The sequence below is a fragment of the Penicillium mononematosum genome (assembly GCF_028829835.1).
Source record: "Penicillium mononematosum strain IBT 11891 chromosome Unknown utg000005l:1.0-9366267.0:1.0-9372171.0, whole genome shotgun sequence".
Lineage (NCBI taxonomy): Eukaryota > Fungi > Ascomycota > Eurotiomycetes > Eurotiales > Aspergillaceae > Penicillium > Penicillium mononematosum.
In genome coordinates, this window is record NW_026643275.1 from 847,624 (window position 1) to 861,787 (window position 14,164).

At 48.9% G+C, this 14,164-nt stretch overlaps 5 protein-coding genes across 5 annotated transcripts; 2 read left to right on the forward strand and 3 right to left on the reverse strand.

The window, feature by feature from the left end:
• Window positions 1–525: 525 nt before the first annotated feature.
• Window positions 526–3,710, reverse strand: N7519_008444 (uncharacterized protein; the record flags this gene model as incomplete). The annotated part of the gene is made up of 8 exons (XM_057295220.1): window positions 526–797; window positions 869–974; window positions 1,027–1,602; window positions 1,672–1,901; window positions 1,961–2,324; window positions 2,581–2,715; window positions 2,842–3,258; window positions 3,393–3,710. The coding sequence occupies 8 exons, from the start codon at window positions 3,708–3,710 to the stop codon at window positions 526–528; spliced, it is 2,418 nt and encodes an 805-aa protein (XP_057143102.1).
• A 348-nt stretch (window positions 3,711–4,058) lies between these two features.
• N7519_008445 (ankyrin repeat domain-containing protein) lies at window positions 4,059–6,113 on the reverse strand (the record flags this gene model as incomplete). The annotated part of the gene is made up of 3 exons (XM_057295221.1): window positions 4,059–4,706; window positions 4,775–6,057; window positions 6,107–6,113. The coding sequence occupies 3 exons, from the start codon at window positions 6,111–6,113 to the stop codon at window positions 4,059–4,061; spliced, it is 1,938 nt and encodes a 645-aa protein (XP_057143103.1).
• Window positions 6,114–7,919: 1,806 nt separating this feature from the next.
• N7519_008446 (DUF1183 domain protein) lies at window positions 7,920–8,876 on the forward strand (the record flags this gene model as incomplete). Its single annotated transcript, XM_057295222.1, has 1 exon — window positions 7,920–8,876. One exon carries the CDS (start codon window positions 7,920–7,922, stop codon window positions 8,874–8,876), a length of 957 nt encoding a protein of 318 aa, XP_057143104.1.
• A 310-nt stretch (window positions 8,877–9,186) lies between these two features.
• Window positions 9,187–11,127, reverse strand: N7519_008447 (transcription factor TFIIIB subunit BDP1; the record flags this gene model as incomplete). The annotated part of the gene is made up of 1 exon (XM_057295223.1): window positions 9,187–11,127. The coding sequence occupies one exon, from the start codon at window positions 11,125–11,127 to the stop codon at window positions 9,187–9,189; it is 1,941 nt and encodes a 646-aa protein (XP_057143105.1).
• A 386-nt stretch (window positions 11,128–11,513) lies between these two features.
• N7519_008448 (E3 ubiquitin-protein ligase BRE1) lies at window positions 11,514–14,001 on the forward strand (the record flags this gene model as incomplete). The annotated part of the gene is made up of 6 exons (XM_057295224.1): window positions 11,514–11,696; window positions 11,786–11,929; window positions 12,000–12,051; window positions 12,114–12,652; window positions 12,708–13,778; window positions 13,828–14,001. The coding sequence occupies 6 exons, from the start codon at window positions 11,514–11,516 to the stop codon at window positions 13,999–14,001; spliced, it is 2,163 nt and encodes a 720-aa protein (XP_057143106.1).
• Between the last annotated feature and the right edge of the window lie 163 nt (window positions 14,002–14,164).

The window sequence follows — 14,164 nt, forward strand, 5'->3', positions numbered from 1 at the left end:
AAAACTGTGCAGCGTAGTTACATGGTTTGTAAGAGTCCATTCTATCTCCGGAAACTCTCAGAGACTGATGTCACCTCTTCTGCCACTGGCCACATCTGGATGCGCCTGGGAATGGAAGGTCAAAGCGCCGGGACCCACTACCCGAGGATTAGCCTTGCGGGGGTAGAGGCCCGACCCGAAGTTGAAGATAGGGATGGCGAACCCGATCAGTGTATCGCTTTCAAGGCATGGACAAGCCCCACATACCCCGGATTCCTTCTTTCTAGTCAATCTCTCTCAAGCTGAACCAGGGCGGCACGAGCATGACCAAGACGAGACCTTCTGAGCCCCTGACTGGTCGCTCCAGAAGACAGTAAAGAACCATCATTTGAATAAAACGCGATAACTCTTGGGCAGTCAAGTATAGGTTGAGAGGCAAGGTATTGCTCTCTTCGTACAGAGCCTAATCCAAGGGAAGGAGTACTTCTTATTTTCCTTATTTTCAACCCTAATGCGTGTATATAACGATGATTCCAGCAGCGACGGTCAGACCATCTGATCACTTCCCGAACCAGACCAGCTGTATTCGTCATCCGTTCTCATGCCATTGTTCAACTTGAATCTTTCCCGTATTTGTTCCATCTGTAATTTGGCCTGTTGCCTAGCCTGTTGGACGGTTGGCGGCTTAGGCTCGACTGGCGAATTTGTCGGTTTGTTCGTCTTCTGGCTTTTCCTTCTCCCAAACACATATTCCTTCAAGGTGCTCGCATTGTAAGCGATGATTGCAAATGATACAGACACAGATATGGAAACTCCGACTAGAGTCATAGAAAAGCAAATCATCAGACCGTGCTCCGCGCCACAAATAGTAGGCAGGGTAAGAACTTACAGATAATGGGGAATATCACGCGTCCTTGGAAGCGGACATCGTCACCTACATGAGGAAAATCGGATATGTCCAGCGCGAGTAGACTGGTCAGGAAAGAGGCGGGAAGCTGCAAATATATCAGATAAGAACAGGGAAGGACCAAATGGGTATTCACTTACGAAGAGAATTGTCACCACTGTAAAAGCCATGATTGTGTCACTCTGCTTCGCAGTATCTTCGCTTTGCTTTCGTGCAAACTCGGCTTCGACAATATTGGCTTGCTTCTGCTTTAGGTCGAGCAGCATGTCAATGGCCTTCTGCACGAACTCGGCCTCCTTGACCATTTCTGTAATCTCTTTCCTGACCTCAAAAGGTGTGTTGTATGTGAACGTAGCCTCTTGGTTGGATCCGTTCTTCCAGACTTGGTTCCAAACACCTTCCTGGTCTACAGCAAGAGATTTCAGCGTGTTAAGTTCATCACATATGTCCTTGACCTCTCGGAGTAGCTCTGTCTCGCCAGCAATGTTACCGTAGGGGCTATATGTGTCCCTTCCTTTCCAAGCTTTAGGCTTGCTTTTAAACAAGCGACCAACGGGTCCAGGTTCCTTTTTGTCATTCTGACTTTCGCCCGGTCCCTTGGCTTCTGTTGGCGACTGGTTGGAGAATTCGTTGGAACTCTCCTGACCCTCATTGTCTGTGGCTACATCATCAAGTGACTTTTGGAATACATCGAATAAGTGCGACTCCTTGTCACGCTTTTGTTTCCATCAGTCATTAGTTTAGACTCATAGCTCACTCTCTGGGATCGCGCTGGCTCTACTTACCACGTTCAAGATAGCTGTACGATAGACCCCCAGAGGTGATTTCTTGTTCCCCAATACTTCCACATCTTTCTTGTTGAAAAAGCTCGTAGCCGTACTGAGGATGAGCTCTTGAATGTTTTCGACCGTCATCGGTGAGTTCTTTTCTTGGGCTCGAACATTGTTTAGAACCCGTTGAAGAAAACTGCTTTCTGTCTCGTCTATCTCGCTTGTCGTGCTTGTAATAATGGTCTCTAGTTAGTGTGATTAGTTAGGCAGCTGTATTGGAAATGAAAGCACCTGGCGGCCATACTTTCGTCAAGTATCCAAAGCCAGAGCTGATTCACGATAAGAATCTTGCGTCTATCATCGCTTGTTTGTCGGTTCTCCAGCAGATCTACATTTCTCCCGCTCTTGCTTTCTCTCGGGTTGAGCTTTGAATCTGTGCTACGCCACAGCACTTGATCCTTGTCCCTTGTCGTGGTGTCCTCAAGGGATGAGTAGTAATACTGATCAAGGGTGAGGGAGTCATGGAAAATTTCTCGTCGCTGGGTAGTCTGAGAAAGGTCGGTCATCTTTGTCTGGGTAGCAGTCGCGGTCTCAGTCAGTTGGACTGAGCGTTCATCTGTAGTGTGAGGGAACTCGGCTGGGCACTTCTTCCAAAACAGATAGGGTATCTACCGATATGCATCAGTTATATGAATAGAAAAGCGAAACATGAAACGAAAATGCTAAAAGGGAGAAAATAATAACCCACATATAGAGCACTTCGGCCAATACTCAAAGTCTGGTCAGATTGGTTATCGATCCTGTTATTTGCCTCATCACAGTGGGCTGTCTTAGACCGTTGATAATGCTGGGTTTGAGGTTAGTATACTGGAATCAGAGATCAGGTGATTTAATGCCGACTATAATTTTCTAATCTGCACTTACAACACACTGTGGTTTCATGTAGAATTTGTTTCCACCGGCAGGTAGCTCAGCCCAACTTTTGCGTACAAAGTCTGCCCAGGGGCGGTGTTCCTTGTTCGTGATATTTTGATCTTGAGAAATTCGGACCATGAGTTCCTAGTTCGCGTTAGCATTAAATCTGACCAGCAGTGGAGTAAATGTACTTCGACACAGAGCAGCTAACAGAAAGATGGTCAGTAAGTAAAAAAGGATGAGCGTGATCAATCCATTGATGCTACTCACATCGTTTCCAGGGAGATGAATCCATTTCAAGTCTAGCACTCTCTGCTTTTCGAAACTGGATTTGTCCCTCCGGCCCAACGCAGCAGTGATCCCTCCCCTCTTTTGTGTCTCTTTTGAGGACTCCCCCGGGCTAGAAAGCACTGCCTTGAGCGAACTGAGATCGAGATACTGACCAGGCTTCATGATATTCCGGGGTCCTTCGTGATAGATGATAGTGGCTATTGAACGGCGCTTGAGCTGTATGGAGGCTTGGTGCTCCTCATGATAGAAGTCCAGCACTGTCCCGTCTAGCAAGCCGTGATTGCTGGGGAAAAATTCAAATGCTGGTATGTGTTCGTCATATCTCGAAGCATGGTCCTTCCGGAGAGGAGGGGGGTTCTCAAGAATTTCCTTGATTATGTTGCGGATCGGATCGTCCTGTTCTCATGTAGAGATGATATGTTGTCCTTTCTCAATTTGATTTCCGCTCAGGTCCCACCCATTGGAAAGAAGCCACCAAACAACAACAGGCAATTTATGGTACACAGCCAAGTGCAACGTACCTAACCCACTTGTTTCAGGCAAAAGAGGGCGCGGTATTGAGTTGAGAAAGCCTGTGAGATAACTTTCCTCCCTGGGGTCTCAAATTGCGCAGCCAACTCCAGGATAAGTTTTGCATCATCTTGTAATGGGTTGGAAAAAAAGCCGGCCCTTTCGGTGCTTTGATTCAGGAAGTCCCACAGTATTCGCTCCAGGCGGCGATGACTTTCAGTGGTTACCGATGCTGATGCTACCAGTGAGATCGAGTTTTCACCATCATCTTGCTTTCGAATAATGGCACGCAGAACACCACCTTCTTCGCGGAGGATGTCACGTAAGGCATCGATCATCCGGTCCCCGTTCGCTTCGAACAACGTACAATGTTCTTCATAGAATATCTCGCTCTCCGTTTCCAGGTCAACAGATGGAATTTCATGCAGGATGTCACCGACGACGACGACCACTCTCTCTCCATTTTTCGGGCATGGGCATCAGACCGATGCAATATTGGGAAATCAGAGCCAGACCAAAAGATTAAGCACCATTCGCGGGTAATGGTGTTTGACGGCCAAGTGTAGAGGAGTGATGTTCTCCTGGCTTGGGGCTAGTGTGCAAATTCCATTCAAGAGCAGTTGCCCTAAGATTTTGGTATTCCCGCCCAGGGCCGCCACGTGGGCCCAAGAAGCCCCTCCTCTTTCTCAGGGAGCCTGCAAGATCTGTATTTCGCTCATGCATTTGCTGACCAGCTCCTCTTGTCCATTCAGGATAGCCCAATATAGGATTGCATCTCCGTGCTTATTGATCGAAACGTTAGACTTCATATCGATATCGTCGATCTCTCCGTCATATATCTGCAAAAGGAAACGTTCAACCGACATAAATTCGTGTATTCCGGAGAAATGTGGCTCAGCCCTGGCGGGAAACCGCGGGAAATAAATTTCCGCTTCCAACAGTTGAAACACAATCGGAACGCAGGCTTCGATTGCAGTAGTGGCCAAGACCGCATCATACAGACTGTCCCCATCGTCGAGGCGCTCTGTCCAGGAATAAATAGAACCCTTGACAATAATAGTGCGTCCTTGGAAACTGGATGTGATCTCATAGAACGCCCATGCGCAGGCCACCTCCAATGCAGTTTGCCCATCATCCGGTGCTAAGGTAATATCCACACCTTCTTCAATCAAATACCTGGCAACATCCATCCGGCAGTGCCGCAAAGCGCAGAGCAGACCCGTTTGACCAGCTTCACCCTTCGAATTCAGCAGACTAGGTTCCCTTGCCAAGATTCGACCAAGAGCCTGGAGATGGCCCGCTTTGGCAGCGTAATGTAAAGACGTATTTCCAGACTGATCCTTGGTTGTTATATCTGCCCGTATGACAAATAGAAAATTAAGATCTCCAAGTGACCATTCACCAAAGCGAGGGAGATAGCTGTTTTGCCGTCGTGATTCTGCAAATCTAGCAGACCATCTTCTTTTTCCAAGATTCGGTCAACTGCCTGGAGATGACCGTGTTGGGCAGCATAGTGGAGAGGTGTATTCCCAGACCAATCCTTGATGGTTATATCTGCCCCTTTATCAAAAAGATAATCGAAGATCTCCAACTGATCATTCTCCAAGGCGGCAAAGATAGCTGTTTGGCCAATCTTAATTTGCACATCCAGGAGATTAGGTTCCTTTGTCAAGATTAGGTTAACGGCCTGGAGATGAGCGTGCCTGACAGTCTGGTAGAGAAATGTACCACCAGTGTCTCCCTTGCCGGATATATCTGCCCCTTTGTCAAGCAGGTAGAGAAAGACATCCAGGTTACCATTCCTCATAGCGAGAGAAACGGCTGTTTCGCCACGAATCCCTTGTGAATTTAGGAGTCTAAAATGATCCTTTAGAAGTCGTTTGACCACAACAAGATGCCCGTATCCAGCCGCATAATGTAATGCTTGACTGCCGTAATCGTCCTCGAACTTGGTTTCTGGTATCCGAGAGAGTAGAATATCGAGCACAGAAACGTGGCCCTGTTGAGCCGCGAGGGAGAAAGCGGATAATTCGAGTTTCCACCCTCCCGGAAAGTAATCTGGTACCCGTTCCATGGCATCTATATCAGCCCCCTTATCAAGTAAAAGTTTGACAACAGAAGCATGGCCCTTGTATGCTGCGGCAAGGAGAGGCGTTCGTCCGTGAATGGTGGCCATTTCCAGAAGTTTTGTCCCGCCTCGGCCAAGAAGTATTTCGACTATGTTTTCGTAACCCTCTTCGGCAGCCAAGTGCAGGGCGGTTGTGTTGGTATTTGTTGTTGCAAATACATTGGCTCCTCTGTTCAGGAGTAGCTCAACATTTGCTCTGCCGCCTAATTCTGCTGCGAGCATCAAGGGAGTGACGTCTTTCTGAGGAACCTCGCTGGGTCTCAGGCGGTAAGAAATCACAGACTCAAGGGCTGCAGGATCGTCGAGATGCTTTTGCACGGCATCTAAATTGTCACATTCGATTGCATAGTGTATATTATCTATCAGACCGTCTTCAGAATTATCTTCGTATTCAGAATTATCTTCATCTTCGTCCGAGATACTTGTTGGTAGGTGGCTTTCTTGGAGAACCCCTCGATATGGTCGAAGTTTGTAGTAACGCGGACTGTAATCATAGATTATAAACCGACTAGCGGTTTGGCGAGGAACGTCTGCAAAGAGGAGCGATTCTTCGGAAGCTATTTCAGTCAGACTAAATGTATCAGGTTCCCAGGTAGACCACAGTACCTTCCATGATATCCTCTATAGGGTCAGATGCTGGGTTTCAATTGTGCATGGAGAAAGCGATGCTAAAAGAAGAAAGAAAATGAAAATACACTCCAACACTCTTCCCGCACGCTCATATCTATATGGGAAATACTCTCGGGCCTTGGAATAGGCGCTGCGATCAGGGCAAAAGTACGTGTCGCATCGAATGTATCCAATCACTGGCGCCAAGCCTCTCCCATATCCACAGATGCACCCGATCCGTACCCCACCCTGTATATCAATTCCAATTTAACATCTTGAGCGCTTAGAAGTGGAGTCTATTTATATCAAGCTTCTTATCCGAAGCTGGATATTGATCCACAAACGGGATAGTATATCCAATGATCATAGTCTACATAGATGGTTGTACTATACATAGCCAAGAGTGATCTGTCGAGTAATGCGGCTTCCTATATTCAATAACCCAACCCATTTGGCGTGCATGATATCAGGGACGTTGCCTTTGAGGTTATTTTATAATTTATTTTTAGATGTCTTCTGTGGATGTCACTTCGTATTGGTGCTGTGCTCTGTGCCTAGCAGGATGAGGGGAATAAGCCACGAATATTAATATACGTGCAGGGAAAAGCGCGTAAAAGTTGCAAAACAACTTTTCCATTTACAACATGGGATTAGATTATCCTACTACATATATGTATGTAGCCATGGAATGGGGTTATACACCGAAAGAGCCGACGTACAATGTATTTTAAGCAGAGGCCCTGAAATTTGCCCTGACCGTCACGTAATGTGAAATCTTTACTCATGTTGACCCATAAGAATGTATTCTTCATATTTCCTTCATTCACTGAGTCTACATTAATAGCTTGCCCTTTGAGTTGGCTTTGAGTTGAAAAAGGTATATGTTCTCAAATTATTTAGTGTAGTTGTTCTAAGGTTACCTAGGTAAAAACCAAAATCTATAAGATCTGAGATATAGACCCACCTGTAAGTTTGGAAACTGTATCCCATGGTATAGAAAGTAAGCTAGTAAGGGCTGTTCATGTCCAGGTTGTATACTTGATATTATTGCTAGACTTGCCAACGGAGTAATGTTAATATAAAGAGCGCCTTTCGCGCGTCTTTTATATTTTATTTTCTCCAATCATGCTGGCCACGGGTTGTCTCTTGCACTTAGTAATAATACGTATGGACATCATTTCTGTGCCTGTCACTCGACCAACGAGATCTCTACTAGGTAACTATGGCATTGACAGATTTTAACTCAGATGAAGAAAATTTTATGAAGGCTGACAACGTGCGTCTGAGCCAATTCCAACCACCATACTCAGGCCTTATTTCGAAAGACTTTCGAAAGACTTCCGGCCACTCGCACCTCTAGTGCGCCATCCGGTACCCCTGCTGCCCGGGTGCAGGACTTGATCTGACTAGCAGCCCAAACAACAACATGGCGGGTTTGATTGGAGTTAGAATTTCATCTGCACTATGGCACAATGCAATGATAATTCCAAGGTTTGTCTTTTATTCGTGCGAATCAAAAGAAAAGAGGCCTGCATTGCCAGGAGGATATAAAAATGCAAACAAAGCAAACAAAGCTACATGGATGAGAAGATGACAGTTCTCCACTCTTCTGCAAGGAAGTCCAAAGGACACGAAATCCTTAAAATAATCGCCACCTCTTGACTCATAGCATTGGGGCTTAATCATCCAAAAAGCGAGTCGTGCTTACCACTCACTAACCACTACCTCAGGCCAACCTCAACCAATACTGCGGACACAACCGACCATACTCGACACTCCAGAGAGCTATCCAGCTCTCAAACATCCAACCATGCACACTCTCCCCAAACTGGCAATCACAGCCTTACTTCTCATCTCACCAGCGACATGTTTCTCAAACTCAAAACCACCAGGCAAAGATGCCATCCTATTGTCGAACGTGCAATCCCTAACACTACGCGCCCACCGCATGACCAGCGCACGGCGCGTCTCTCCAATCCCACAACTCAGCTGCACAGGCCCATCAAAACGAATATGCAACCTCTACCAGCCTGAAACAATGCGCTGCACAAACCAAGGCTATGACTACGACGTCGAAGACGTGCAGTGGACATGCACCGCAGACCTGCCGCCGGAGTTCAAGCTCGGCGCAACAGATGTTATCTGCGAGGGATACCGGAACGCTGATGATAAGTGGGTGTTAAAGGGGAGTTGTGGGGTTGAGTACCGGCTGCTCTTGACCGAGGCCGGGGAGAAGCGGTTTGGCAAGAAAGGCGGTGATGCAGAGTGGGATTGGACGGGCAGGAGCCGGTCTGGAACTGGGGTTCAGAAGATCATGGCTGTGCTTGGGGACTTGATCTTCCTTGGATTCATCGCTGCTGTTTTCATTATGATCTTATGGCCTATATTGGCGCAAATTCTCGGATGGGGGAATCGGCGAGGCAGGGGTGCGGGTCAGGCCCCGGGGTGGGGCGGCTTCTGGGGAGGTGGTGGTGGCGGTGGAGGAGGAGGAGGAGGTGGAGATGATCCTCCACCTCCGTACAGCAGTTTCGATCCTTATAAATCTGCTGATCATCAGCAGGGCTGGAGGCCGGGTTTCTGGACTGGTGCGTTAGGCGGTGCTGCAGCAGGTTATCACATGGGGAGACGGGCTGATAGTGGATCGCGAGGTGGCATGCCGATGGGCAGATTTGATGGATATGACCCAGGTGAAGGCAGCTCGCGCTCGCCGCCGCGGTTTTCGTCTCCGACTGCTAGTACTGGGTTCGGGTCGACAAGGCGTAGGTGATATCATGGCTGTTTTCACCTGTCATTTGCTACCGACTTGAGAAAAAGGAGATATCAAAAGATGGCCAAAAAGACCTTTGAGAAGGTCAAAAGAAGCAACAGGTCGTTTACCGGTGGCTCTAATTTCTTTTGGCCATTATCAAACCGACACCTACACAATGGGAGAAATGTAATGAAGGAACAAATCAATTAGTTAGCAAACAGCCTGAAACTCCTGGCTCGATCAATGTGTATCTTGTAATCCCGCACTCAGAACGCCGTGACCTGTTATTCTTCACTTCATATGATCCACGTCCATTAGAATCCCCGACTTAAGCCATGGGGAAGTCATCTATCGATCCCAGAACCTCCTCTGTTCCGCCTCCCTGGTTCTTCATGCTCGCCTTCTTGCGGGATTTCCTGACACCCGTCTTGTCGTTCTTGGCATCCTTCGCATCGTTGGAATCACCACCAGTTGGGTTTCGAAGCATTTCCTCTTGCAACTCCTTCTCCTTAGCGTGTTGGTCCTCAATCCGCTTCTTCTCATCGTCAAGTTCTTGCTGAACAAGCTTGGGATCATCATAGACGGTGTTAGTCATCTCTGAATAAGTTGCAATGTCGATGGTCTCAGACGGGCCCATCAAGGTCTCCTTGATTCGTTGCGGATCACGACGCTCTTCATTGTTGAACTTCAACTTGATCTGACGACGAGACCGGCCCGGGAACATTTTGCTGATGACCATGAAATCCGTACCGAACATGCGGAGCCCGCGATAAAACAGATCTGTCAACTCTTCGTCCCATGTTTCAGTCTTTGTACGCTTGCCATACGAGGCCTGATTGACCTTCCGCGTGAACGAGCTTTCCACCACATCTTCGAGGTCGCCGGCAGCTCGGGCGGCATCCGCGTGACGATCGACCTGCAAGGAAGCACTATCCAGCACGATCTCGCCGTTGACGATTCGCATAATGGGGCCACTTTGGGGTTTCCAATCGACTGGTTGCTCATTCTTCTCCTGTTCGGGTTCAGCTTGCTTGACGGGCGTTCCTGTTCCTGGTCCGGGGGTCCCGCCCTGCTTCTTCCGTTCTTCTTCGGCCTGATCGATCTTGCGCAGCTCTGTCTCGCGTTTGGACTTCTTTCCGGTTCTGAGATCTTTGCAAAGCTCAGACATTTTGACAACATTCGGCAAGATCTCGACTGTCTCTGCGCCTTCCGGGGTAGGTTCGCGCTTCTTGCGGGTGCGCTTTGGTTTCTCGCTACCCTCAAGATCCGAGGTACCGGCCTTTGAGTACTTTCGTTTCTTTGGCTTTGTGGGATCTGGAGTTGAAATATTGGATTCACTGGGTGTTGCGCTTGAATCTTCGATGGTAGGCACGACTGATTGGGAGCTTCGACGGCTTGCCGCTACAGATACCGATTTCTTCCGAGGTGGGACAGCTGTAGTTGACGAAGTTCGAGCGCGTTTTGCTGGTCGACCCTCGGTTGGGGCAGCTCGTTCAGTTTCAGGTCGAGGTTGGGGTAGAGCTTCATTTGAATCGACAAGGTTTTCCGCGGCCCGCGCTGTTTCAATCCTGGCGTATTCTAAAAGAGCCGTCTCTGGTCCATGTTCCTCAGAGGATGGAGGTTGAGCCTCGGTAGTCGGGACATTGGCGGGAGATGGGGTGGGTTGACTGGGAGGAGGGGTAGGCGGGGCGGTTGAGACAGGTGCGGGTTGCGAGATAGAGATGGGGGCAGTGCGCTTCTGCGGCACAGCTGGCTTTGGGATCGGGGTTGGCTTTGGGATGGCAGTCGGCTTGGGGATTGGAGTCGGCTTTGAGATAGTAGTTGGCTTAGGGATCGGAGTGGGCTTTGAGATCGGCTTTGAGATTGGAGTCGGCTTGGCGATGGGTGTAGCAGTGGGTGTAGTAGGCGTGTCGGTAGGTGTGACGCTCTGTGTAACAATCGGAGCGGTGGTAGGAGTAGCTATCGGGGGAGTGACTGCAGTATCCAAAGCAACGGGTGTTTGTTCTGTGGTTGGCGCAGCGACTACCGCAGGTGAGGCCTCTGTGACTGCCCTTGCTTCTGGCTCTGCAGCCACAGGAGGCGTCAGATCAGAGGCAACTACATCTTTGGTTTTTTCCTTCTCCTCCTGGGCAGGCTCAGCTGGCGACTGTTGAGCAACACTAGGTCGTCTCGCGGGCGCGGCGGCGGGCGCACGGCGGATAGGCGCCTTCGGGGCGAATTTCTTGCCGGTTTTATCTGTCAAACAGAAAATCAGAGATTGCACAGTCATGATTCACAGTCAGATGATACTCACTAATCGCAGAACTGGAAAAGGACTTCATGACTGCCCATCGCTGTAAGGTGTGGATTGATGAAGATCGTAAAAGTTCCAGGCCGGGGAAGTGGGCGAGGATCACGTGATGACACTAGCGGGCGCTAAACCTCGTTGAAAATCCTCCTGTCTTCAACTCCTCGATCTCTGCCATCCCACCCCTTCTACCGTCTGCTCGCCCACCCTTCTTTTACTTCCACTCCTTTCGCTTTGGATTACTGGACATTTACCCTTCTACCGGACTTTCCTTCGACAGGATTGGACACAGTCTCGAGATCTGCGTCTGGCTGACTGACGGACGGTCCGGTGGTGATAATAGCCCTCTCATGCCAGTCTAGCCACTGATGCCGGCCGTCGAACCCCCCGTCACGTCTTCAGAGTCCGGTCTTGTCAAGATGGAAGACCGGAAAAGGCCCGCTGCGGACAACAATGACTCGGCTCCGCCGTTAAAGAAGCAGGCTACCAGTGTTAACGGTGGTAGCAAGCCTCATCCGGATGCCGATATGCCATGGAAAGATGATTTGGAGGTAAGTTCATGTTTTGGATTTCGTCTGCGGTCCGGAGGTTCGATTTGAGTCCCCTGTTGAATACATGCTAATCGGGTTTCTTGCGATAGCGGTTTCAAAAAGAAGCGATTTTGCGCCAGATGCAGGAATATAAGCGGGAGAAATCCTCGCTGGAATCACGTTTGAGCCAGATGTCAAAGGCTGCCACGTTTCACAACGATCATCTTCGTGTTATCGATCTGTGGTTCAAACAGGTAGGTTTTCTCATTGTTTGCCCCGGTCAACTTGAAAGGAATTTTGGAGCGGGGACTAATTTCAGATCAGTTGATTGATGAAGTGAAAGTACTACTTGGATCATCGCAAGCAGAAGACCAAGGTCAGTACCATTATTTTAGCCCCACATCGCACCCACTATTCCAATATTGACTTTATCTGCAGAAACCTCCTTTAAAAGCTCCTTACAGTTTGAGGATGTTGAAGAGTTCGAGAAACATCTGAAATCGCGGTCGGAGGATATTCGCGCAATAATTTCTCAAGTTCAGTCTAAGTCCAATGCGCCTGCCGATATCTCAGAGGTACAAACTCGCCTTGCAAAGAAGTTGGCCGAGGAAAAAGTAGCGATCGCCGAACTCGAGAAAACCCTAGCCGAGAAGCAACAGTTGGAGGAAAGCCTTGAGGAAGCCTCCCTGCGATATCTGGTAGCCGAAAAGAAACTTGATCGTGCCAAGAGCCTGACTGTTGCGAAATTGGAAAAGCAGCAGTCTATGGGTATTCAACGACCTGGGGAAACGGCACAATCAAAGCGCGAAGAATCGTCACCCGCAAATGGAGGCACCCCCGCCGGAGAACGCAATCCCGAGTTGGAAGAAGCCAATAATAAGCTCACTGCAATTTCGGAGAAACAGAAAGAACAAGTCCGGCAACTAGAAGCCGAGAATGCCAGCCTACTAGGCCAGATTACAGAAATCAAAGTCAAGGTTGGACCCACCCCGTCATTAAATTGTCGTTTTGCCGCTCACATCGCGATCCCAGTCTTCGAAGTTCACCGATGACGATTACGCCCACACGGATTTGTTCAAACACCTTCGATCACAATATGACGATGTAGTTAAGCGAATCAACCACCTGGAAGCGACAAATGTTCAACTTCGCGAGGAAGCAGAGAAATACCGCTCGGAAAGAACCGCATACAAGATCCAGGTGGAAGATGAAACACAGAGTACGATTGCCGAGAAGGAAGCTCAGTTGATGAGGGCTGAAACGGACCTGGCTCGGATACGGAACGCCCGCGACGAACTTCTGGCAGACCAGCAGATGCGAAAGGCCGCGCAAGATCAGAAGAAGACTTCTAGTCTGAAACTGCAAGAGCTGGCGGACGCTAGGGAGGCTCGAATCACCGCCTTAGAGTCAGAAAGTCAAAGGTTGCGACTACAGGTTGAGGGGTCCAAGTCCGCCGACAATGTCAACGATATGCCACTGGAGGAGCTTCGCGCCAAGTACACCAGCCTGGAACGCCAGTACTCCATGCTCAACACCGAGTTGACATCGATGCAGACAGCTTACACGAAGTTTGCAACTCTAGCATCGCAGAAAGTTACCGACTTTGGGGCTATGGAGGAAAAGGTTGCACGGCTGACGGCGGAGAAGTCTAAAGCAGATCAGAAGTTCTTTGCTGCAATGAAAAGCAAAGAAGCACGGGATGTCGAAGTCAGAACGCTCAGAATGCAAAGCTCCAAGACATCAGATATTGTGGCCCAGCTGAAGGAGTCCGAAGCAGCTACCCGGTCATTGGTGTCTAACATGGACAAGCAAGCTAGTGAGACCAAGGAGGCATTAAACACAGCCCTGAACAAGCACCGCGCCATTCAGCAGCAGTTGACCGAGAGCAATATCCTCATGGAAGGCTTGAAAAACCAGGTTGCCGAGCTCAAAGGGCTGTCAATATCCAAGGACTCGACACTGGGAAGCACCGCTTCTGCTTTGCGACAAGCAGAGACAGAGGTCGCCGGCTTGAAACAGTCACTTGCGGATACCAAAAAGAGTTTGGACAACTGGAAGAACAAGAGTCTTGGCAATTCGTCCTCCGAATATGAAATGCTGCGAGTATGTTGAATCCCCACATGTGTTAATGAACCACAGCTAACCCGTTTAGACACTTGCATTGTGCACCGTGTGCCGTCGCAATTTCAAAAATACGGCGATCAAGACATGCGGCCATGTATTCTGCAAAGATTGCGTCGAAGAGCGTCTTACGTCTCGCTCCCGCAAGTGCCCTAACTGCGGCAAATCCTTCGGAAGCAACGACCACATGCATATTACCCTCTGATCGACCTTCAAATCTCCTGTATTATATCTTCTTTTCGATGCTTTCTTCTTTACGTCTATCTCTTTTTAGTGTGTCACATCCGGACAGGTTCATGGTGTGGTGTTTTCTGTGGTTTAGCAGGTCTGGTTGGGCCGGCGTTTGACGAGTTATGCACGCTCAGCCC